General features: G+C 47.1%; 3 protein-coding genes across 5 annotated transcripts in view; 2 read left to right on the top strand and 1 right to left on the bottom strand.

The window, feature by feature from the left end:
• The window catches only part of Hob (bridge-like lipid transfer protein family member hobbit), a 58,451-nt gene extending 53,623 nt beyond the window's left edge, over positions 1-4,828 (top strand). For both annotated transcript variants that reach the window (XM_077676470.1, XM_077676471.1), the window contains 5 exons: positions 248-464; positions 1,071-1,198; positions 1,265-1,477; positions 2,576-2,692; positions 3,866-4,828. In XM_077676470.1, coding sequence (XP_077532596.1) covers positions 248-464; positions 1,071-1,198; positions 1,265-1,477; positions 2,576-2,692; positions 3,866-3,907 — 717 coding nt within the window. In that variant the 3' untranslated portion in view covers positions 3,908-4,828. The remainder of the gene's footprint in view (positions 1-247; positions 465-1,070; positions 1,199-1,264; positions 1,478-2,575; positions 2,693-3,865) is intronic.
• Mrpl50 (mitochondrial ribosomal protein L50) lies at positions 4,818-19,448 on the bottom strand. Of its 2 annotated transcripts, none has more exons than XM_077676479.1 (4): positions 19,315-19,448; positions 5,597-5,730; positions 5,393-5,534; positions 4,818-5,178 (listed from the first exon to the last, which is right to left on the bottom strand). In XM_077676479.1, exons 2-4 carry the CDS (start codon positions 5,632-5,634, stop codon positions 4,849-4,851), a joined length of 510 nt encoding a protein of 169 aa, XP_077532605.1. In that variant the 5' UTR covers positions 5,635-5,730; positions 19,315-19,448; the 3' UTR covers positions 4,818-4,848. The 2 variants fall into 2 exon arrangements, with proteins under 2 accessions (XP_077532605.1, XP_077532604.1); XM_077676478.1 differs by lacking the exon at positions 19,315-19,448 and adding an exon at positions 5,894-6,048.
• Positions 6,063-21,005, top strand: LOC144144975 (tubulin delta chain-like). The gene is made up of 6 exons (XM_077676476.1): positions 6,063-6,363; positions 6,440-6,506; positions 6,920-7,216; positions 10,442-10,688; positions 13,353-13,517; positions 15,416-21,005. The coding sequence occupies exons 1-6, from the start codon at positions 6,221-6,223 to the stop codon at positions 15,784-15,786; spliced, it is 1,290 nt and encodes a 429-aa protein (XP_077532602.1). The 5' UTR covers positions 6,063-6,220; the 3' UTR covers positions 15,787-21,005.
• Positions 21,006-21,227: the final 222 nt, after the last annotated feature.

The raw sequence follows: 21,227 nt of genomic DNA, 5'->3' as shown, positions 1-21,227 counted from the left end.
CTCATTTGGCTGCTGAATGAGCTCCCGAATCTCAGTTAGCCACTAAATGTCATTCGCCTCAAATGTCTTTCGGTGTTCTTGTGTAGTGCCGAATTAATGACATTTAGAGCGAATGACATTTGCTCTGAATGCCACGTGACAGAGGCATTAGTGTCACTAAATGAATGCTCTAGTACAACTAAATTTGGGTGTCTATCCGGATGCTCCCTGAATAGAGAGAACCTTCTTTCTTCCCTGTGGACTGCAGGAGGTTCTGCAGCCGACAGAACTGCAGCCTCACGTGCCTCTGGAGCGGCAGCGGGCGCTGCGCATCTTCTGCCGGGTGCGGGCGCCCGTGGGGGGTATCTCGGTGAAGGAGCACCTGGAGGTCAACCTGGTGCCCATCACCATCGGGCTCACCCACGCCTTCACCTACCGCATGCTGCGCTTCTTCTTCTCCTCGCGGACGGGCAGGGACGCCCCAGGTACTGCTCACCCTGTTCTGCGGGTGTCTGTTTCTAAAGGGGCACTGATGTCCGAACAGCCGTCTGGCTTCTGCTCAGCAGCAAACAGGGCTTAGTTCGCTAAGGAATGAATTATTATTGGTCGCGTTTTGCCTCCATGTTTTCGCGGCATAAAGAAAGGTGTTGCTAGTCTTGATTTGGAGACAGTCGCGAGGTGATTGGTGTCTGTAGCGTCACAACCAGAGGTTTGCCGTACAGTGGACCATGAAGCTTTTGTTGTGGTACTTGGCCGAGACGTCAGCGTCACATTACGTGAACAAACAGTTCCCGTAATCAGGACCAAGCAAATTGCGACAGTGAATCCTTTTTTTTTTTCTTGTCAGGTCAGTAACACGTGGAGCAAGCATTGCTCCTTGTTCTCAGGGGCAGTGCATTCAAAAGCATAACGCCAGTGCATGCATCCATTCATAAATAGTCGAGAAAGCAAAAAAGAATGCACCACTCTGTAATAACAGTCCTGTGATGCCATCGGCGCCACTTAGCAATGACACATATTAGTGTGCCCTCTACTCCTAGCACCTGCACGAACTGCTTTGAGCAGTAAATTGCACATGTCTGCCTTTCCAGACAAGACGGACGACCACCTCGACGAAGAGCCCAAGCCGGCCCCTCCACCAGCGAGCCATACGAGGAGAGGCCGCAGATCGCAGCCCAGCCTGGCCTCGTCGAGCCGAGACGATGTGGAGAAGATGAAGGTAGGTCTCGGTCCACAGGGACAGACGAGCGTTGGAAGATGACGTGCCGCCCTTTACTCCTGCCAGGAGCGAGCGGAGAAGAACCAGACCTTTGTGTACGTGAAGGTTCCCGAGGTCCCGCTGCGGCTGAGCTACAAGGGTGAGAAGGAGAAGAACCTGGAGGACCTGCACGATTGCTCGCTGGTGCTGCCCACCCTGGAGCTGCACAACCGCACCTGCACCTGGCTCGACCTGCTCATGGTCGTCAAGAGCACCACCCGGAAGGTGCTCCTCTCGCAGGTGAGTCAGTAGTGTGAAGGGGGAGGCAGTGCAACGATGTGACCGGTGTTAGTCGGGGTGCCACACTAAAGTTAATCCGATTGTAAGAAATGAAATGCTCGCTGCAACAGCATTTTGCACCGTCTCATTTAAGGTAGTCATCTTAAGAATGGACACGCCAATCTCAGCATTTGTGCCATGATTAGGGTTGCCACCTTTCCCCGAAGAAAAAACCGGCAATTCAGATTGGGAAGGGGTGGGGGTGTAGAAGGTTGAATTTGTGTTGATAAAAAGACGCCACCTTTTTTTTTTTATTTACATGCAATGCCATTTTTTGTAGCTTTTCCCTACAGAGAAAGCAGCATAACGATTCCACTGAAAGCGATTGAGGTTTAGGCTATTGCTCTGAATGTGCTGCACTGAAGAGTAACCGCACTTGCTGATCGAACCCCGGCATTTCGTTGTGCTGATCCTCCCTTTGGTCCCCTTCCATCTTGGGAATCGTGCTCGGCCGCGCATTTCCTCTGTTCGCGTTTCTTTGCACAGCTTGTTCACACATATTGGTTGTCGTAGTACATGTATTTACGCTCACAAAAGGCCAAAAATAAATAACCGCGGCATGATGGCCAAAAAACCGGCCAATGTCGGCCGGTTTTAGGTACAGACCGGCAACCGGCCTGCTGTCTAAAAAACCGCTAAGGCCGGTCCAAAACCGGTCAGGTGGCAACCCTAGCCATGATTCAGTGCATCTGTGGAAGTCCCCCAGTGCGAGTGCATGCCTGTCCTTAGACAAGCCAGGTGTGGGTTGGCCTTGCCCACCATCCATTATTGCTGTGCCCCAAGGCAGTAGCCAGATGAGAGCTTGTTTGTACAAATGTGTGGTATCAGCTTGAGCGGAATTGAAATTCAGTAGTGACAATAAATAGCCTTAAATGTTTGATAGAGACAGCGTGTATAAGCCAACAGCTTTAACAGGAACCAGACAAAGAAAGGTTCCCAGCACTTGTTTGTTTGTATCTGTGCACTTGCAACATGCGCCGTGGTGGGACACCTCACAGTAGCACAGCGCTCACTGCTACAGTGACATCAGTACGCCTCCCCCGCTTTTACTGCCTGCAGGCCATCAAGCAGAAGCTGCAGATCAAGAGCCACCAGACGCAGGGCAGTGCACAGGACGACGCCAACCAGCCCCAGGAAGAGGACAAGGCTAGACTACTGCTGGGAGCCAAGCTGCTGGTCAGTAGGGGAAAAGAAAGGATGAGGATGGAGGGAGGAGGAGCAGCATCCCAATTTCTGCATAGTGATGGCTTCTCATGCAAGACACACGCATGCCCATATGTTGCTCTCTTATCTATCCCAAGATGTGTAAAACTTTCTCTACCTTTCATTTGATAGTCAACTCTTTACCCCCTGCACTAATGTCAGTCTAACACTTCCAGTTAGAGGATTAATCAAAATGACTAATATAAGCAGTAAAGCTTAATGTTGGGCTCGTTGATATCATTGGTACAGCGCGAATGAAGCAGTGCGTGCAGTACAAGTGAAGTACGACTGACGTACTGTACGTACTTTCCGTTTTGTGGTTGTCCCCAGCTGTTTCAAAAGCACTCTCCTGTCTATAATATAAGCAGGCATTCCAGGCCCTAAATGTAGCTCTGTAAAAATCTCAATTCTGTGCCCACTACCTACCTCCCAGCATTTGATAGAGAAAAAAAAGTGGAGTAAACCGTGCTTTTGATGCGTACTTAAAATTACCTCTAAGTGTGACGCATATTGCACATAAGTACCAAAAGTTGATAGAATAGGTGAGTAATTGCTTGCATAACATTTAAACCGTGTAAAAAGTTTTGAAACATTTTTGTAAGGATATGGAGGCTGCTTGATCCAACAAAACTTTATTTTACAATTGTGAGTGTAACAGACAGCGCAGCGTTGATTTACCACAATGCAAGAAAAGGGGACAGTTGGTTTCACTCTGCGGAGTACTGCACTAGCTCATTGTTCGTGGGCTTTTATTGCTATATAATGCATTCTGATGACACAATTTTGCCATTTCCATCCAGTGTTAATGAAACTTCAGAGAAGTAGTACGACCATGGTAGGGCAGTGTAATACTAAGATACAAAAGCATCACAGTAGCTTTTGCTGATGAGTAGAGCCATTGTATCTGCATTTCTGGATACTTTCTGCTGTTTTTGAATTGCTGCTGTCATGACTTGCTACGTCAAAAAAAAAAAAAAAAAAATCTTATTCCCTCTGTTCTGAGCTTTGCATACACATTTTGATGCTTGTTGAGTGTCTCTACCCAGCACCGAACCATCACAAGCAAGATGGGGTGTGGTTACCGCGTTTCCTGTTTACCAAACTCGCACTTTACCACCTGACGATCCGATCTATCCCTCTGCACAGGGTGGGCCAGAGAAAAGCTCGAGGCGAGGATTCTTCAAGTGATGCCCTCTGCAAGATCCATTTGTGTACGACCTCCATGTACAACTCCCGAAGCTGCCAACACCAGAGGTGCACACGTGTACATACATGCCTCTATGTGATACCCACCTGCCCCGTGTTTGGCCATTCGCGACTGACTCGTGTTGCTTGCCTACAGAGCTCGAGAAACTCTGTGATTTGCCCATTTTAAGGTTGTTTGTTATTTTTTTCCGTGTGTATACTGCCCAGAGTTTTTAAGAAAGCATCAGCTGCGACTCACCATGAGTGTACGGTTTTTTGCTGTGCAGTTTTTTTAACCCTTCCTTAAACTTTACTCCTAAACACAGTGCTTCAATTTGTGTCCTGCACTCTTTGAATGTTGTGCAAAACAAAATGAAAGGCACATTTTTTTTTTCAATTCACTGGAAAATTTACATTGGAAGGTGCCCCAGTGAAGTTTGCGTTGTAGCCCAAGCAGCCTTAGCAATATGGCAGTCGAGAAGGGTGCGCTTGCAACATTCCTTTTGCGTGGTGCCTAGGATCGAATTTAGGATTACCCCACTGAGAGGAACTAGAACTTCGACAATCCTGCACCACACCAGTTATTGTTGCCGCTGTTAGCCATTCTAGAAATTGAACATAAGTGTTTTGTTTCGTTTAACAAGCTGCTGCAGAGACAGGTGTAGATACGTGGTTAGTGCAACAGGGAGCAATCTTTTGTTGCTTCAGAGAGCAGAAATGAACTTGGCATGCCGAAATGTCATTGCTGCATACGTCAGTATATTTTTGAGCTAAGTCAAGTAGCGTAGAGCTACTACTACTAAACAGATGTATGTGCTTATATGTTGTACTTATGTCCCCTTCTAGACAACTGCTTTACCTCCAGTCAGCTTCCCAGTATTGTTGCAGAACAAAAAAGGCAATAAAACGAAAGTTTGCAACGTTTTTCTCTTTTATTCTTCACTTTAGTAGGTAATAGTGTAGGGCCACGTAGGGCTCGCTGTGTAACCTTTGTACTTCTTCTTAGCTTTGAGGCCTGTGACAATCGTTGATGTCCCCGGATAGGCGCTCACACCTCCGAAGAAAGTGTCTGTTTCGGGGTGGAAACGTGTGTAATTTGCAATGACGTGCAAGTTCTTGGGCAGCTTGTCTTTTTGTTGAACAAGGGACTCGTACGGTGACAGGCCTTCGACGTCTGTGGAGAAGTACTCCACAATGTCGTCCATGGACTTCACATTCATCAGCTGGGAACTGGGAAAATCGTGCCCAAACTCCTTGATACACCTTGTCAACAGCTGGCAAATACAAGGGAAGAAAAGAACGAGGAATCTGGTTAGCTTTTTTTCGCACTTGCTCTACCTGAACAGGGTGCAGTAATCCAGACGCAAACCACGCGTTACACAATATGTGCTGGGGCAAAAGCAAGCTCAAGGTCTTTACAGGTCACGTTTTTCGACGAAAGCAGGTACGAATGTTACAGCCCTGCGTACGTTAATCCAAAGGACGTACCCTGTACTTCAGAAGTGGCTCTGTGACGGGCGCTTGTATCCAAGCGTCGTCTGCTTTTCGTCCCAGCACGTCCTCATAGATCGCCTTGACTCTGTCCTCAACGTTGTCAGCAGGTTTGTATGGTTTCATCGGACGGCAGAACCTGCGATTCGGGCACGGCAAAATTGCGACCAGCGTCCAGGACTAAACGGTAGTTTCGCTTACCCACGATCGCTCAGCGAGTTCAACGCCGACCGAGCCATGGCTTTAGATGGTAGACCGTTCTCGTCTTCCCTAATGGGGATCACTTGTCTGAATCTCCTTGCAGTGCACGCGGCGCATGATGTTGAGAACGCCGCCTGAAATGAAGCACAGCAATAACCTCCAAGCAACGCCTTGAAACGCAAGTAACGATCACCGGTAAAGCGCTCCATACGCATGAGTGTACACATGTTAGCCATGCAGTTTCTGATTCAGAGATGGAGGAAATCGGGCAAGCAAAGAGAAAAAGATAGCGCTCACTCTGCCTCGGATGAAGTTGTTAGGAAGCAAGGACGGTTTACGCACGAGAGCTGCCATTTTGGCCTGGCAGTGCCGTGCAGGATGATGATAATCAAAGCGATGCCGGCCCGTTCAACATTTTATAATTAACGGCCGGCTGTTTTTAGTGTCATTAGTGTCAATTTTTTATGCTTAGCGTAAAACAGTTCACACTTGGTTTTTAGTTACATTAATCGTTACGTGGTTACGTGCTTGTGTTGCTTGTGTTGTGCAAGCTGTGGCCAGCTGTGGCTGTGCTGCTGCTGCTGCTGCATCTCGTGGCGGCCGCTTCGAAGTAGATGTTGACGGATGATGAGTGTGATCACACTGCAAATCGGTCAGTGTGGTAATCAGCTCGGTTACGAATTCTTTAACGCCTTGGCCGAAGACATCGGCGTCGGGCAGCCTGAAGGACGTCACGATCGCGACTACTACGGGTTGTCTTCGGAGAGGTGAGCGACCCCTCCGTGGTGACCTCCCGAGAACCGGCGGTTGTATCCCTGCTTGATGTCGTGTTTTCGGGCGCAGATTTTTTACCGCTGACCCGCAAGGAAATCTACTGTCCAGCGCCGTCTTGGTGGACACCGAGCAAAAGGTTTGTTCGCTTTCGGCATACACGAAAACGTCGATCAGTGTCCTTGTAACTGTGCACTTTAATCGTAACAACTACTGTGGCACTGATGTTTTCGGTACCTGTAATAGCAGTTAAATGACGTGCAGTCCTGGTTGGACACCGAATGAAAGATTCGTTCACCTTCGACGTAAATAAAAGCGTCGTGTCATGTATTTGCTGACAGTGCATGGTAAGCAGAATCATGTCACTAATGCCTTCGGGACCTGAAACAGCAGTTGAATTACCCCAGACCTAAACTTTTTTTACCCACTTTTTAGGGTTCGAGAATAGACGGCTACGTCAAAAATCATGTAACAAATACTATTGCGAGCAAAAGCTGAGAGTGGGGAAGATAGCCTACTCTTAGGAAATTCGCTTTTGTTCATATTTTCCAGGTTGTCGGCAGCGTGTTGAAGGAAGCCTGCCGCGTCAATAGGTGGCATTACATAAGGGATGCGTGCTACACCAGTGCGCAAGGGGCCGGTAACAACTGGGCCCTGGGCTACTTCGAGCATGCCGAGAAGGCCCTGGGCCCAATCTGTGAACTCGTGCGGCGCCATGTCGAGCAGCGGGACTGGCTGGACGGCTTTCTGCCCATCCTCTCTCTTGGTGGAGGAACCGGCAGCGGCCTGGGAACCAAGCTCACTGAGGCCCTGAGGGACCGCTACCCCAACGCTCCTGTCGTCAATGCTGTGAGTAGTGGGCGAGCTATGCTGCATGGCAATGCGTCCCTTCACGTCATGGGCATGGGGTGCAAAAGGAGCACTTGCCCCCAAGTTACACCAGCACAACTGCTCCTTACCCCCGCCCTCACCCTCTCCTCCCGCGATGGGTTCGCCCCCCCCCCCTTAAGACGAAATCCTGCCAACGCTCATGCTCCTGGTGCCAAAGTGTAATCAGCCAGCTATGGCATTTACGGACCTAATCCAATCGTGGCGCAGTAGGGCATTCCCTGATCAAAATGGGAGCATGGCACAATTACAGTGGGAGTCCAACTCAAAAGTTTGGCAACTTGAAATTTCAGCAAAATTTTAATGTTTCCTTGACTTACCTCAGATTACTCAAAAGCTTATCCAAGCTTGATGTGGATGCTCAAAAGTTCTCTTAACGGCAAAACGGTATCACTTGCATGTAGAATTAACATGAAGGCAACAGTGGCAGTTGGACAGAAAAACATATTAAAGGGGTCTTGAAATGTGTTTTAACATGACCAATAAACTCATGCAGTCATGAGGTTATGTTGTCGAGTGCATCCGAGCTGAATGTCGCTTTTTCACAATCCCCTGAAAGCTCACAGTTGTGTTGCAAAGTTTTTCATACGTCCCCTGCCCTTATTTTAGGTCCGTGCCATCCTTTGAGCTTTGTTTACGAATCATGAAGCAGAGCTGCTATTAGTTCAGCTTTTTTGTGCCTTCCAGTGATGCCAAACATCACTCTTGCATCATACGCTCTACGCTGACGCTGACACTATGTAGTTCCTGCAGCACGCTTATGTGCTATTCTACTAGTCTGTGACTATGCTTTTTTTTGTGTGTATCTTATCATACATTTTGTCACCAGGCATGCATGCACATTGTGGAAAGGAATCGCATAGGCTGCCAGGGTCTGCGGCTCCTTTGCAGGTCTCAGCATCATACACCCAAACATCTCATTGCACAATGGAGATATCGAAGCATTCGGTGCAACAAATTTCCCACTACTTTTCACTGTACCTCTCTGAATATAGAAGTATTGGGAAACTGCCAATACAGTCATGTAGTAAGTCAAAAGCTTTGTAATAGTAAACACAGGAGCACGATGCGCTCAGTACATGCAGAGCTCTCTGGTGAGAGGCTGGCGCGTTCTCACAGTTTGTGCATTTAGCGGACGTACTCCCTGATAGTACTTTATCGCCCGGTTGCCTGCTGCGATAATTACGTCACGGCATCTGGAAATACGACGGTGTGAGCATAAAGCCTTTTTTATCGCCCAATCGGGCAGTGAAAAAGAAACTTTTAAATGTGTTCACTGTGTTTCACTGCTTGGTAAAAAGCCCCTCATTTGCTGCACGTGCATTTTCTGGAATCAGTGCGATAACTATTCTTGGGGAGTGGATCTGCCGAACGTACGAAGTGTGAAAGTGCGCCATCCAATCCGTAGACCGCTCTCCATGTACTCGGCGTCCCGTGCTCCAACATTTACTGTCGTAACGCTTTTGACTGTACATCCACAAGGGAGCCGGCCAATGTCAACTCCGTGGAACATCAGCAAGGAGAATCAGTTCTCGGCAACAAACCTGCTTATGGCTGTAGGTGCCAGCTCCACGGGGAAGGGTCATCCATTTGTTTCTTTTCAAGGGTTAACTGTAGGGTCAGTCTTGTTTATTACTGCAGTACTTACGTTTATCACACAGTCACTGTCTAAAAGGAAGAAATCTTACTCATTTAGTGTATTAAGAGGTGACACTACTCCTAAAACAGCTTCCTTTAATTGTGAACTTTAATTGTGAACTTGTCAGTCTTGCTTCATTTTTTTTCACTGATTTCAAATATGACATTATTTTTTAATAGGTCAATTAGTTACCAAGATGATTCGAGATAATTAGCCATTTTTGGAGGAACAGTAGACAAAATAGTGTTAGTCAAAAACTGTAATCTTTATATTTTCCAATACTATGAACCCTGGTGAATGCAATAAGAGAGGCAGTGTTTTGATGCACCGCTCGGAGCTAATTTTACAGCTCATTAAATTGTAATGTTTGAAATGGACATTCAAAATGGTTCCAGGTTTCGAACTGTTGGAAAATGTAAAGATTACAGTTTTATGGCTAACACTGTTTTGTCTACCATTCCTCCAAAAAGGACTAATTATCTCTAATTATCTTGGTAACTATTTGATTTACTCGAAACGTTATGACATATTTTAAATTAGTGGGAAAAAAGCAGCAAGACTGACAAGTTTGACAGAGTTTACTTAAAAATTAAAAGAAATTGTTTTAAGATCCATGTCCCCCCTTAAAAAATAGTCTAACCATCATAACTAACAAATAGTCTAACCCCCCTCCCCCCTCAATAGACAATGCCTTATCGCTCATGGAGGGCCACTTTACTTTGTACAGTAGGCTCACGATAATTCAAACTCAAAGGAACCCCAGGATTTTGTTTTAATTATCAGGAGTTCTCAAAAATATGACATGGGGAACTTGTGTTGTAATGAAAAATTCACGTTTATTTAATAATACAACATTCATACGCAATACTGAAGTCCTATTCACACTTTGAAAAAAAAAAACGAATGGATGACTGCTTTGTTTGTGGATGAGGGTTTAAACAAAGTTTTCAATGCCAGCAAGGACAGCCAGTTCATTGCCTTTACATGTGTATGCAGGTAGTCGGCTGTAATTGTGGCTGTTAGTTATATAAGGCTGCAAATTTCAGCTAGAAGCAGCAAACGCAGCAGATATTTTCCTGCAAGGAGAAGCAAGATGTACAAGTTCACCAAATTTATGCAATGGAACAGTTTGAATGAATAAGCGGCTTTAAAATACATTGAAAACATAGCGGGCCAACCGAAATTTTGAAATTTGTTTGAATTAACTGAAAGTTTGAATTATCGTCGGAGTTTGAATTATTGCAAGTCTACTGTATTTTGGAAGTGTAACTTGGGACGTAAAGCAGAGACATCCTTTTGGTCTTGCAGGTAAAGCTCCACAGAAGCCTTTTGTGCACGCATCTTGGAACTTCCAAAACTGACAAGCAGTGCATCAGATGGAGGCAAAAAGCAAAAATTCCTGTGTTTTGAGATTTCGGCACACGTTAAAGATGCCAAGGTGGTTGAAATTAATCCGGACCTGCACATAGTTCAGGCGTGGCTTCAGTGTGTTGAGGCCCCATAGTATGGAGTTTCGACAAGTGGCCGTGTTTCCTTCCTCCTCGCAGGTGGTGTGGCCGTTCAGCTCCGGGGAGGTGGCGGTGCAGGCGTACAATGTGCTGCTGTCGTTGGCGCACCTGCAGGACTCTGCGGATGCCCTGCTGGTGCTGGGCAACGATGCGCTGCACCGGGTCGCCAGCCAGCGGTGGGCACTGCGGAGTGCCTCGCTGGCCGAGATGAATGCAGTTGCGGCACGCCAGCTGGCCTGCCTCCTCCAGCCAAGCCGAGGCACCCAGGGGCTGCACACCCGCCTGGGTCGGTCTGCTTTCTTTCTTTTTCTTCTGTAACAGCAGAGCTGTTTGAGCTTGAGCTTGATTTGTTGGCATTCATGAAAAAATACCAAGAAGAAAAACTCCTCCAGCACGAGGCGCCCAGCATGACCTCCGCCCAGCTACATAAAGTGGAGCCAGGCCTCACCTAGCTATGACGTCATCACGTGCGCCGGCACCGCCCAATCTTCAAAATGCCCAGCATTCGTGGCATACTCTTCTCTCGCGTGCTCTTCTCCTCGCCAGTTCACATGCATTTGGGTCTGAAGTGGGGAGCACAGACCAGCTCACACTACAGACAGGAAGTTTGCGAAGCCAGCTGCCGCTGGTTCTAGCGTGCGCTAATGCGGTCTATTTTGGGAGAGATGTGAAAGCCTGTGGGCTTTTTGGAGAACTTTCAGTGGCAAGTTCGGAAATCCATGGGAGGTGCAACAGCTCCGATGAAGGGAGAGGGGCGGCCAGCTCTGCTGTTTCTCCAGCCTTGCACCACCAGTGCAAGCTGCGCCAACTTTTTTTAATTGTCGAGCATTACTTGGCTCAGTTGGCAAGATCAGTGGAGCCAGGAACCTGTTGCCTCAATTCCCATTGGCTGCAAATGCAGGTATGCGGTGCGACTTATACGTGGACTGTTTTTTATGGGAGGACATTGGTGTGATATGAAAATTACTACAACATTCCCAGCAACTGAGAGCGCCTGGTGATATACAGTATTTACCCGATTCTAACACGCACTTTTTTTCCGAAAAAATAGGCCGAAAAATTGCATGCGCGTTAGAATCGGATACAAAACCGAAACTGCCGAAACAGCGGAAATTTCGTCCCACCCATCGCCATCGCCATCTGAAGATGGCGCCAAAGCTTTTAGCAACGATTTTTCAGACGCAGCAAGCCTAGGCGCCTAGGCTTTTCTATCGGAGTTCACACAAATCGTCAACTCGTTTCACATGCGCGCTTGATAACAGCAATGGCAGCAGGGGCTCCCACGCGTTCAAAACGAGCGGTCGGCTGAAGCGTGCACCTCTGGAGAAGCTCTCGGGATGGGCGTGCGAGGCAAGGGCCACGATCCCATAGACCACAGTTGAACGTTCGTTCAGAAGTGTGGCATCGCGACCGCGCTTGAAGGCACCGAGGCCGAGATGTTGTGGTCAGCGGAGAGCAACAAGGAGTGAGATGAGTGAGATTACTTCGGGAAATAAATCGCCCATTTCTCTCGCATTCGTTTGTCTGGGCCACAAAGTCCCGTGCGCGTTACAATCGGAGGTGCAAGTTTTTTCGGGTTTTTTGCCAGGCAAATCGGGTGAGCGTTAAAATCGGGGGCACGTTAGAATCAGGTAAATACGGTAATAAATATGGGGGCACACTGCGTGGTACTATGTAAACTGTTTTCTTCTTTGTGGGGGGGGGGGAGTAGTGTTCCTACATAATGGCTTGTGCATAGCGATGCGCTTGCTATCTTCCGAGACTTTTTTTCATCACTAGTGTGTAGTCTCTCATGCAAGCTGCATGCGACCTTTGCACCTTGCAGATAATGGGTCCACACCCACCAGATGGTAATTGTCTCCAGCGCACTTTTCTTTTTGTTCTTGTTGTGTGTGTACTGCCATTACTGTAGTGCGGAATACCGTGCAGCAAGTGCTGGCGCAAAAAGATGAACTTTGTGAGCATTTTTCATATTTTGTGTGGGCATTTCCAGAGGCTGTGCAATCTTTGACCGTTTACTTCTGCAAGCGTGTGACAGTGATTGCTCTGCTTGTTGATGGTGATGAATGAATGAATGAAAAGTCTTTATTTATAGCAGGATGGCTCTTTAGAATAATAGGGGAAAGAGGGCTCAGGAGGGGAAAAAAAATATGCGCATACACACACACACACAATGAGATGCGGCGATCAATGCTCGCCTTATTTGCAAACGCCCAGAGAGAGAGCAGTGTGTTGCGGGTGTTGTTGTTGGGGGTGGTCTATTGTGGTGGGGGGATTGTTTTCGGTGACAAGTAACAATCACTCTTTTTCGGCTGGTACTCGATTCTGACATGCGTGTGATTTCTGGACTTATTTTACCTGGACGAAAGGTGCACGTTGGGTGCGACTTGTACTACTACTTTTTTGTCTGCAGAGTGGCTATTGTGGGGGCGCAACTTACACACAGGTGTGACTTTATACGAGAAAATACAGTGGAGTTGCAGGTTTTCTGCAATGCTCCTCATGTTGTCTGCCACTTTCGACCAAACGGGGGCCTAGAAAGAAAATTAACTCATCAACAAAATAACAAAAAACATCCTTGTAGCACTGTACGTCTGGGTTTCCTTAGACAAATAAAAATATCAGGAATGAGTGGTGTTGATAGAGCAGCTTCCACTGTCAACAATTCATCTTGAAAACAGGCGCAGAAGGACGTTGACTAAGAAAAGATAACACCAACTCGCCCAACTTTCCATCCTGTCAACATTCTGTGCGGGTCGTGGCATGCCGTCCGTTCAGCCATAATTGTGGCCACCCGCACTGCCGACCTCATTTCGTTGCTTGCTGGGTGACGAGTATGACGTTTTATTGCTGACCAAACCATGGCCTGGCTCTTTGAATGACGTTTTTTGGGTTGGCGCAAGTGGGTGGCCCCCTGACACGTATGTGCCTGTACTGTTCACTATTTCAGGTGACGTTGCTCCTGCGCTGGGCTGCCACGGTGCCCTGAAGCAGGTGGGCCTGATGCAGGTGCCCCAGGAGCCACCCGCGGTGGCCGCCTTCAGCTGCAGCGCCTGGCAAGGACTCGTGCGCTCTCTGCACAAGATGCAGCTCTGCCGCAGCGCCACCGACGAGGGTGGGTGGCCTCCTCTCTCTTCTACTCTCAGCAAGACACGGCCCTCTTTTACTTGCCATTTCGGGCTGCTCATAACTGTTTTGGGCAGGTGAATAAGAGGGACCACACGTTCCTCCACTGGGCCCTTTTTGAGCACATTAACAGACAAAAGTCCAAATGTGATGTCATGGAGATATGATGGTGGCACCGCTGTGTTTGCAAGAAGGCTTTACTTTACTCAAGCAAATTTTCTTTTTATTTCTTTTCTTTTACCTCTTCACGGTCCTCCTCCTTCTCTCATCATGCCACATTTCGCTGTTGGGCCCCTTTTGAGTACATTGATGGACAAATGTCGGAAACTGACATCATGCAGATGTAGTAATGCCACCATTGTACACTTTGCAAAAGGTTTCACTGCAGGAATTGCACGGGCAATCATTTTTAATTGCTGGCCGAGCTTTTGCAGGTTATGTAGCGCTGTGTTGAGCTGTGATAATTGAATTTTACGTTGCAATCTTTTACATCCGTTAAGGATACCGGTTACCAGAATTAATAAGCGAGAAATGAGGAAGTCATAAGGTGCCGCTTATTTATGGTTGCTACGCACCCTAATGGTCTTTTGGGACCAGCTGCCACCACAAGCAAAAGCTTTGAGTGTAATGAAGCCCATGTTGGCCAGTGTACACGAGTAGACATAAGCACTGCAGATGATTCTGCTTGTTTTCGGTGCTCATTATCCTGAATTGGAAAGGTAGTGTAACGGACAATCATATTAAGCCTTTTTGTCGCTGCCAGCTGTATGGGAGGCGGGAGTGTCAAGAGGTTGGCACTTGTACCCCCTGTTCCCCCATCACTCAAAGGGGGAAATAAATTCGTTAGTATTATTATTAATTCAGTAATGCGATGAACGAGGCTTGCACAAAGACTCACAGTTGGAAGTCAATGCTCATGTTTGTTTGTACCTCCAGTGTTTCCTGTCGTGCTGTAAAATTCTTTAATGCAGGGCCAACTTGCCAAAGCTTTCTTTTTTTTTTTTTTTTTTTAATGCATGTCACTGTTCTACTGTCATAGATACCTTTCTTTTGTGCAATCCCCCGCACTTGCAAAAGGAGGGACAGGTCCACACAGCCAGTTTCAAGACTAGCTTCCAGGTTTTCGGCTGTGGCTTTCTAAAGTTTGATAGCTTTGGCTGGGTGGAAGTTTTTGAAATTGTACTTGTTCCAGCTATAGTAACATTGCATTGAACCTAACAATGTGCCATGCGACGTCATACTCATAGTTTGTAGTAGGTCAAGTGGCAGGTAAGGGTTTATGACTGACATCAAAGCATGACATTAGGCTTAACATCTGGCGTCACCCCCTCTCTCTCTGCTGTGCATCAACCTTTGCACAAGCAGGTTATGAACTGGAAAATACAGGAGGCTTCACAAATTTTCCGTGGAAGTGGTAGAGATGAAATGCATAATAGAGCTTTCACACTAAAAAATCCTGGGCCATCTTCACTAACGTGAAACTGGGGAGGGGCAAAGCATGCAGCGTAAGTGTATTCTTGGTGCCTTGGCGTTGTTTCCCACGGAGTTGAAACCATTGGGGGTAGAGGTACACAGCTTTGCTGTAAAAGTCTTGTGTTTTGGAAGCAGGAAGCGCTCTAGCATGAGTGTCGCAGTGTTTTTTTAGTACATGCTACAAAGCGCTTCAGCGCAAGGCGTAAACTAGTGTCCCAGTGTTTTTTTAGTACGCGTTACGTTCTAGTGCGAGGCGTAAACTATGTCCCGGTGTTTTATTACCGTGACTACATAAGACAACGGTTATGACGACGACATGAGACGCCAACAGCCCGAGCCGCTAAAGGACTTCGCCCCTTAAACACTGTTCGCCAAATGAAACTGATGCCACTGCTGTGCGCGTTGGGTGTGCAGCCATGGGTGCCGAGGGGAAGCCGCCGACGTGCGTCGCCTCGTTGGCCGTGGCACGTGGGGAAGGGCTGAGCTCCTTTGATGCGACCAACCTGACCCCCCGCCGGGCCCACTTTGTCGAAGCCGGCTCCGAGCTGAACGTGTGGACCAGCTCACACCGCTTCCTGGGCGCCGGTCGTACGCTGCTCCTGGCGTGCAACAGCGACGCCTGCATCCCGCAGCTGGACTCGCTGGTGAACCGGGCATGGGGGCGATTCACCGAGGGTGCCTACCTGCACCACTACACGCGCCACGGGCTGCAGCCCGAAGACATGGCCGAGGCGTTTGTGCGTGTCGAACAGATGATTGCCGCCTACAAGCAGCTGTCTAAATGACCCGCCACGCAGACTCTCTCCTTGGTTGCGTGTGCATGGTGGCGGCAAAAGGGCAATGTCCGTGTCTGGTGGCTGGTTCCCCACTGCACTTGGTTTGTGGTAACGCAGTGTAGAGGCTGTGCAATTGTGCCGGAATCAGGCGTTTTAGAAGTCCGACGAGAATGCATCAGTGACTGTGAAAAAACTGAACAAAGGCAAGGGTGCCTACCACTGCTGCTTCACCTTTATGGTGAGTTGAATGGTGCACATAATAATGTGATATTTTTTGTGGCGGATATAACTGAAGAATGTATAATGTAATTGACTTCATGCAGATGTGGTGGTGCCACCACTGTACACTTTGCAAAAGGTTTCACTGCAGGAATTGCACGGGTAACCATTTTTAATTGTTGGCCAAGGGTTGAAAGCGAATAATACTCCGTTTAACGGGAGCAATCAAAAAGTGTAAATCACTGTTGTTTTACTGTTATGCATGAATCATTTGTTAAGGCTGTTAGCAAAATATGAAATTGAGGGTCTGTGTTGGGACTGCTGTTAGGTCGTTTATGCATTGTGGCACCAGCAGTTAAGGATTACCTGTTTTGAGCAGTTGGCTGCCATAGAGGATATCTTGCTATCGTGTGACAGGTTTGTTTACAGAGCCTGTCTGTGCTGTGTAGTGTTATTTTTTATGCTGTATGTGGGTGTGTGCACAGCAAAATATGCTCGCTTGAAAGCGTAGTATACACACAATGCTTTTCTCGGACTGTGTGCCAGAGCTTCGAAGCTATGCAATTCAAGTTAACAGCATAGTTGAACTGTGTTTAGTTGTGTCAGTCAGCATGGCATTTGGGGAACAGTATTTAGAGCAGAGATACTGCATTCACTCATGGCCCTCTGCATTTGTTCTCCAAGTATCTCTGGACACCTTACACATTCTTTCACATGCAGTAACCGTTTCTCTGTGCAGTAGTGCCTTCTGCTCACGAAGTAGTGTTTGGGTATTTTTGTATTGCATGTAAAGCTCCTTTGTTTTATGCACCATCTATTTATTTATTTATTTATTTCATTGACTGTGAGCACAATTAGTAGGACCAAAAATTTCAAATGAGCTGTGTGGTGAATAGGAGTATCGAGTACCTCGGTAAAATTAAATAATATCCCATGACATTCCATTTTTTGTATTGTGGCCAGGGTTTTATTAGATTAAAATCATTTTTGTGCGAATACACACACTATTAACTTATCCCCGTCAATTTCTCGGGAAAATCGCGAAGCCTCCTGTATTTTTCAGTCAATTTCATAACTCGTTTGCACAGCAGCTGATACAAAGGGAGTGCATTGCTTTTTGAAGCCCGAGCGGGTTGCTTGCGGGCAAAAACGCTTATCCGCGAGCCGGTACAGGAAGAACTATGCGCAGGCTGCGGAAATGAGCCAGAAACCATGCGACATATTGTAACGGAGTGCAAAAGTATCCGTCCAGTCCTCAGTGATGGAGCCATCCAGCTTCCGGAAGGGGACAATGCAGCTATTCAACAACTTGGCGTTAAGCCTAACGTCACATCTTGAGGTTGAACATCGTCACCGAGTACAGGAGGGGGCAACGCAGCTATGCAATAACTTGGCGTTAAGCCTAACATCTTGCCTTGAGGTCAAACGCCATCAACCGGTACCCACAGCTTGCGTATATGAGTATGATGTTGCATGGCACGTAAATTATACGCCTCGAGCGCGGCCTGTAGGGGCGCCACTGAAATCCTCCTAGCGGCCCGTTTCTAAAGCAGCCACGGGAGTCTCCGGCCCGCTCCTACCTGTCGCCGTTGCTTTTGGGGCTCGTTCAAGACTGAAATTTTCATTTGTACGCACTCTAAATACAGAATAATGTGGAGCAGGCACTCTGTTTGCAAGCGTACGTGGTGTGTTTACGAGAGTATAAACGTTTATGACGTGATCTTAGTGTGGTACGTTCGGTCTGTACGAGCGCCAGGTGTTTGTCACAGGCCGGCGGCCTGAAGCCGGCATGTGCATGCAGCTGATTGCAATTCCACTGCCCTGAAATTTAGCGGCATTGTATCCGTAAGCAGTGTTTCCTCTGATGGTCATGTTGCAGCCATACACACTATGATGTAAATCGACTTAGTGCACTTCGTTGCGCTGCTGAGCACAAGGTCGCGGGTTCGATTCCCGGCCGCGGCGGCCGCTTTTCTGATGGAGGCGAAAAGCAAAAACGTCCGTGTGTACGAGATTTCGGCGCGCGATAAAGATCCCCAGGTGGTCAAAATTAATCCGGAGCCCTCCACTACAACGCGCCTCATCGCCTGCGTTGCGTCGGCGCGTTAACCCCCACAATCAATCAATCGACTTAGTACACTTACATAATCTAGCGTAGCACTCATACATGACAGCATGCAAGTTACGCTTGCCAATATCACATCTCAGATCTCAGATATTGACCACTACCCTGGACAAGCCAGTGCGGCATAAATTTCACAAACATTCTACGAAAGAAGTACAGTGTATAATGCAAAATTATACTCGGGAGTCAGCACACGACGACAAGTTTAATGTTGGGTCATCTTGTCGCGAGGTGAGGGCTCGCAAAGATTCATCTGTTACATTTATCCTCCACAAGAAGCGCGGAGACGGGCTTATAGAGTAATCCGCGACCACGACTAAACTCTTCTTCGAAACATCGTCATATGACACAGGGAGACTGCAGAATCTAGCATAAACCGAAATCACAGGGCCTTATCAATTACCACACTCTTCCAGCGAGCCTGTGTGTACGAAATTTCGGCGCACGTTAAGTATCTCCAGGGAATCAAAATTAATCCGGAGCCCTCCACTACGACATGCCTCATCGCCTCTGTTGCGTCAGCGTGTTAAAGCCTACAATCAATCAATAAACTCTTCCAATGACACCCGGTATTGCTTGTGAACTGCCTACCCTGTATTCTTCAAAAAATGCGCCTGCCGAGTGATCAGCCGTTCGTGATAGACGAAAAACAAACGGAAAGTGAACGCACAGCTTGTGTGTGTGATTACTAAAACGTTCATTCGTTGATTTCGCTCCGCATTTGTAAACGATAGCTGAGCGTCCCCCTCCTTGTCTTGCATATCAGTGCATCTCGCATCTAGTTGGTCTGGTGAATACTACCTTGCTTAAACAAACGTCTTTAACATTTCCGAAGCTGCACTAGGTACTGAGTTTTTTCATTCCCATACGACTATTCTATTTATTCCTGACTTGCAGACCATTCATTTTTCCGTGGTTTCATTAACTTATACCATGGTTCTTCCTATAAGGCGTGAGTGGACACATATTTAACAACGCACAGCCTTTGCGTGTACTTGTCATTTTCGCGTGGCTTATATTCCCATAAAAGGCGCAAGTTATTGTCAGCTATTGGGTTATCACATCCCCGAAACATATTTTTTTACTACGTGCATATTCGAAGCAAAGCCGCGTTTGTTGTCTGCGCTGCAAAACGAACCAACCTCTTACAGTGCAATATGGGGTCTAAACGCGGCGACAATAAAAGAATTTACTTGTGCTGACGTGCTCGAAGGTGACAGTGGTGATATGCTGCTGCCGTCGCCGACGCCTGCAAGAGCGGCCAAGAAGCGTGCAGAACCGCCTCCTCGGGTAGCTCTTTCCTCCGGGTAGTTGCAGTTCGAGAGCTCTACCAAGACGCAGCTGTTTTTTTAAGTGCCCTAAACGTACTATTTGCTTACAGGCGTCACCATAACAACTTGTTTAGTGCGCCGAAAGGCAAAGAGAAGCGAAAGAGAACCAAAACACTGCACAAGCCCCTATCAACCACACAGCGCTTATCCCGTGAACGTCGCAGAGAAGCGGCGGCAGGCGGCGCAGCGATCGCGAAGCTTGAGGCGTATAGGTGAATACAATGTTAGCTAACGTTAAGCCTAATGTCATGCTTTGAGGCCCGACGTCGTCAGTCGGTACCCGGTAGAAAAAGTACACACTGTATTCATTGCACTTCAGGTTGCAAGTACCAGTTGGTGCCGCAAGACTTCAGAGCTTAATGTGAGGCCTGAGCTCCTGAACTCTAACGCATACCCAAAGTTGTGGCTGGTAGTCTAGCAACATGGTGTGTGCCCACAGGGGCGCATACCCGATATGGCATTTTGGCTAACGCTTTGTAAAAAATCTGTGCCTATACGCTGAATCATGCATGCTTACTCCGAAGCTTACCTAAATGTTACCTATAGAGTAGCAAATACCTGCACTTGGGTATTTGTCAGTGCTTTATTACCAGGGATGTATGCTGCTTTCACACAATTTTCATGGTTTGTGCAGTGACATCATCTCTAGTTTTTATGCGAGTTCTGAAAAACTAGGCAAGTACTGTCACTGACCTTTGCATTCAACAAAATAGACCAGAAAAAAATAGCCTGGTACAAAATTTGAGCAAAAACGAACAAGCGATATGCTAAAGAAATGCTTTTAGGCTGGTTCAGTTATTGTTGCTGCAACATCCTGTATACACTTCCTTAGTGTTTGTTAATGTTTTAAAAGTATGCGTTGCAATGGCCTTCTAGTATGCTTGTGCAGTTGCCTGTGCTCACAGTCATTACATCACACAAGCCACCAACACATAAAACTGCAAGTTGTCAGTGGTTGATCACTGTCTAAAGCTTCCTGTGAATGCCCTATGCCAGGTATGCTTTCAGCCATTAAAAATGCTACATTTGAGTATTATGGCTTCTTTTACAATTTTATCAAAGTTTAATGCTTTGTGGAAATTTTGAATACGAACAGTGACACCTGAGCTAACAAATGTCGGCCAATTATGTCATAATGGCTACAACTTCTAAAAATGCTTGCATGCTACTTTAGCTTGGCTGCCGGGACAGGGCAGTGCAGTAAAAAGATATTGTGCAACCATTCGTAGCATTTAAAAATGAATTCTGTATTTCAGAATGCAACTATTTGTGTATCAGTCGTTGGATGTGTCATCGGTTAGGCAGACCAAGGAATAAAAACCAGGTTTTTAACTACACACATGTGCCGCATGCATCAGATTTGTTTCCTTGTGCTGTAACGTCTACAGCATTACTAACGGTGCAGGAAAGAAACGAAGAAATACATATTCCTTTGATTTGCAGTCACCTCGTTAAACGTAACAGCCTAAAACACCCTCGCATACAAATGAATAGTAGCCTGTTAAACGTAACAGTCTCAAAAACCGTTGCATACGAATAAAAGCCCGTTCACACTTGCGATGGAAGTGAGTGAAAGCGACAGGAATTCGGTCGTTTTGTCACACAATGATCATTTTTGTCGAATGGTCGGAACCAATTTTTGTCAGCGCTTGACAGAGCGACAGAATTCCTGTCGCTTTCGTCGCAAGAACAGGCCTTAAGCAGTTGTTCCGCCGTCCACCCCTCAGTGCGACAAATTACGCCTGCTAGTAGACTTTCCTTTCAAACAGTAACCA

The sequence above is a fragment of the Haemaphysalis longicornis genome, unplaced genomic scaffold, assembly GCF_048455015.1.
Source record: "Haemaphysalis longicornis isolate Haplotype H1 unplaced genomic scaffold, Haemaphysalis longicornis Haplotype H1 scaffold_7, whole genome shotgun sequence".
Lineage (NCBI taxonomy): Eukaryota > Metazoa > Arthropoda > Arachnida > Ixodida > Ixodidae > Haemaphysalis > Haemaphysalis longicornis.
Note: the sequence above shows the minus strand (reverse complement) of the source record. Positions and strands in the feature narration are given on the sequence as shown.

Coding starts and splice junctions, on each gene's coding strand:
- Mrpl50 (XM_077676478.1), bottom strand. CDS start 5,950: ATGGCAGCTCTCGTGCGTAAACCGTCCTTGCTTCCTAACAACTTCATC. Junction 5,731..5,893: donor ACAACTTCATCCGAGGCAGA/GTGAGCGCTATC, acceptor GCTTCATTTCAG/GCGGCGTTCTCAACATCATG. Junction 5,179..5,392: donor AGCCACTTCTGAAGTACAGG/GTACGTCCTTTG, acceptor TGTATTTGCCAG/CTGTTGACAAGGTGTATCAA.
- LOC144144975 (XM_077676476.1), top strand. CDS start 6,221: ATGATGAGTGTGATCACACTGCAAATCGGTCAGTGTGGTAATCAGCTC. Junction 10,689..13,352: donor GGGGCTGCACACCCGCCTGG/GTCGGTCTGCTT, acceptor TCACTATTTCAG/GTGACGTTGCTCCTGCGCTG. Junction 13,518..15,415: donor CCGCAGCGCCACCGACGAGG/GTGGGTGGCCTC, acceptor TTGGGTGTGCAG/CCATGGGTGCCGAGGGGAAG.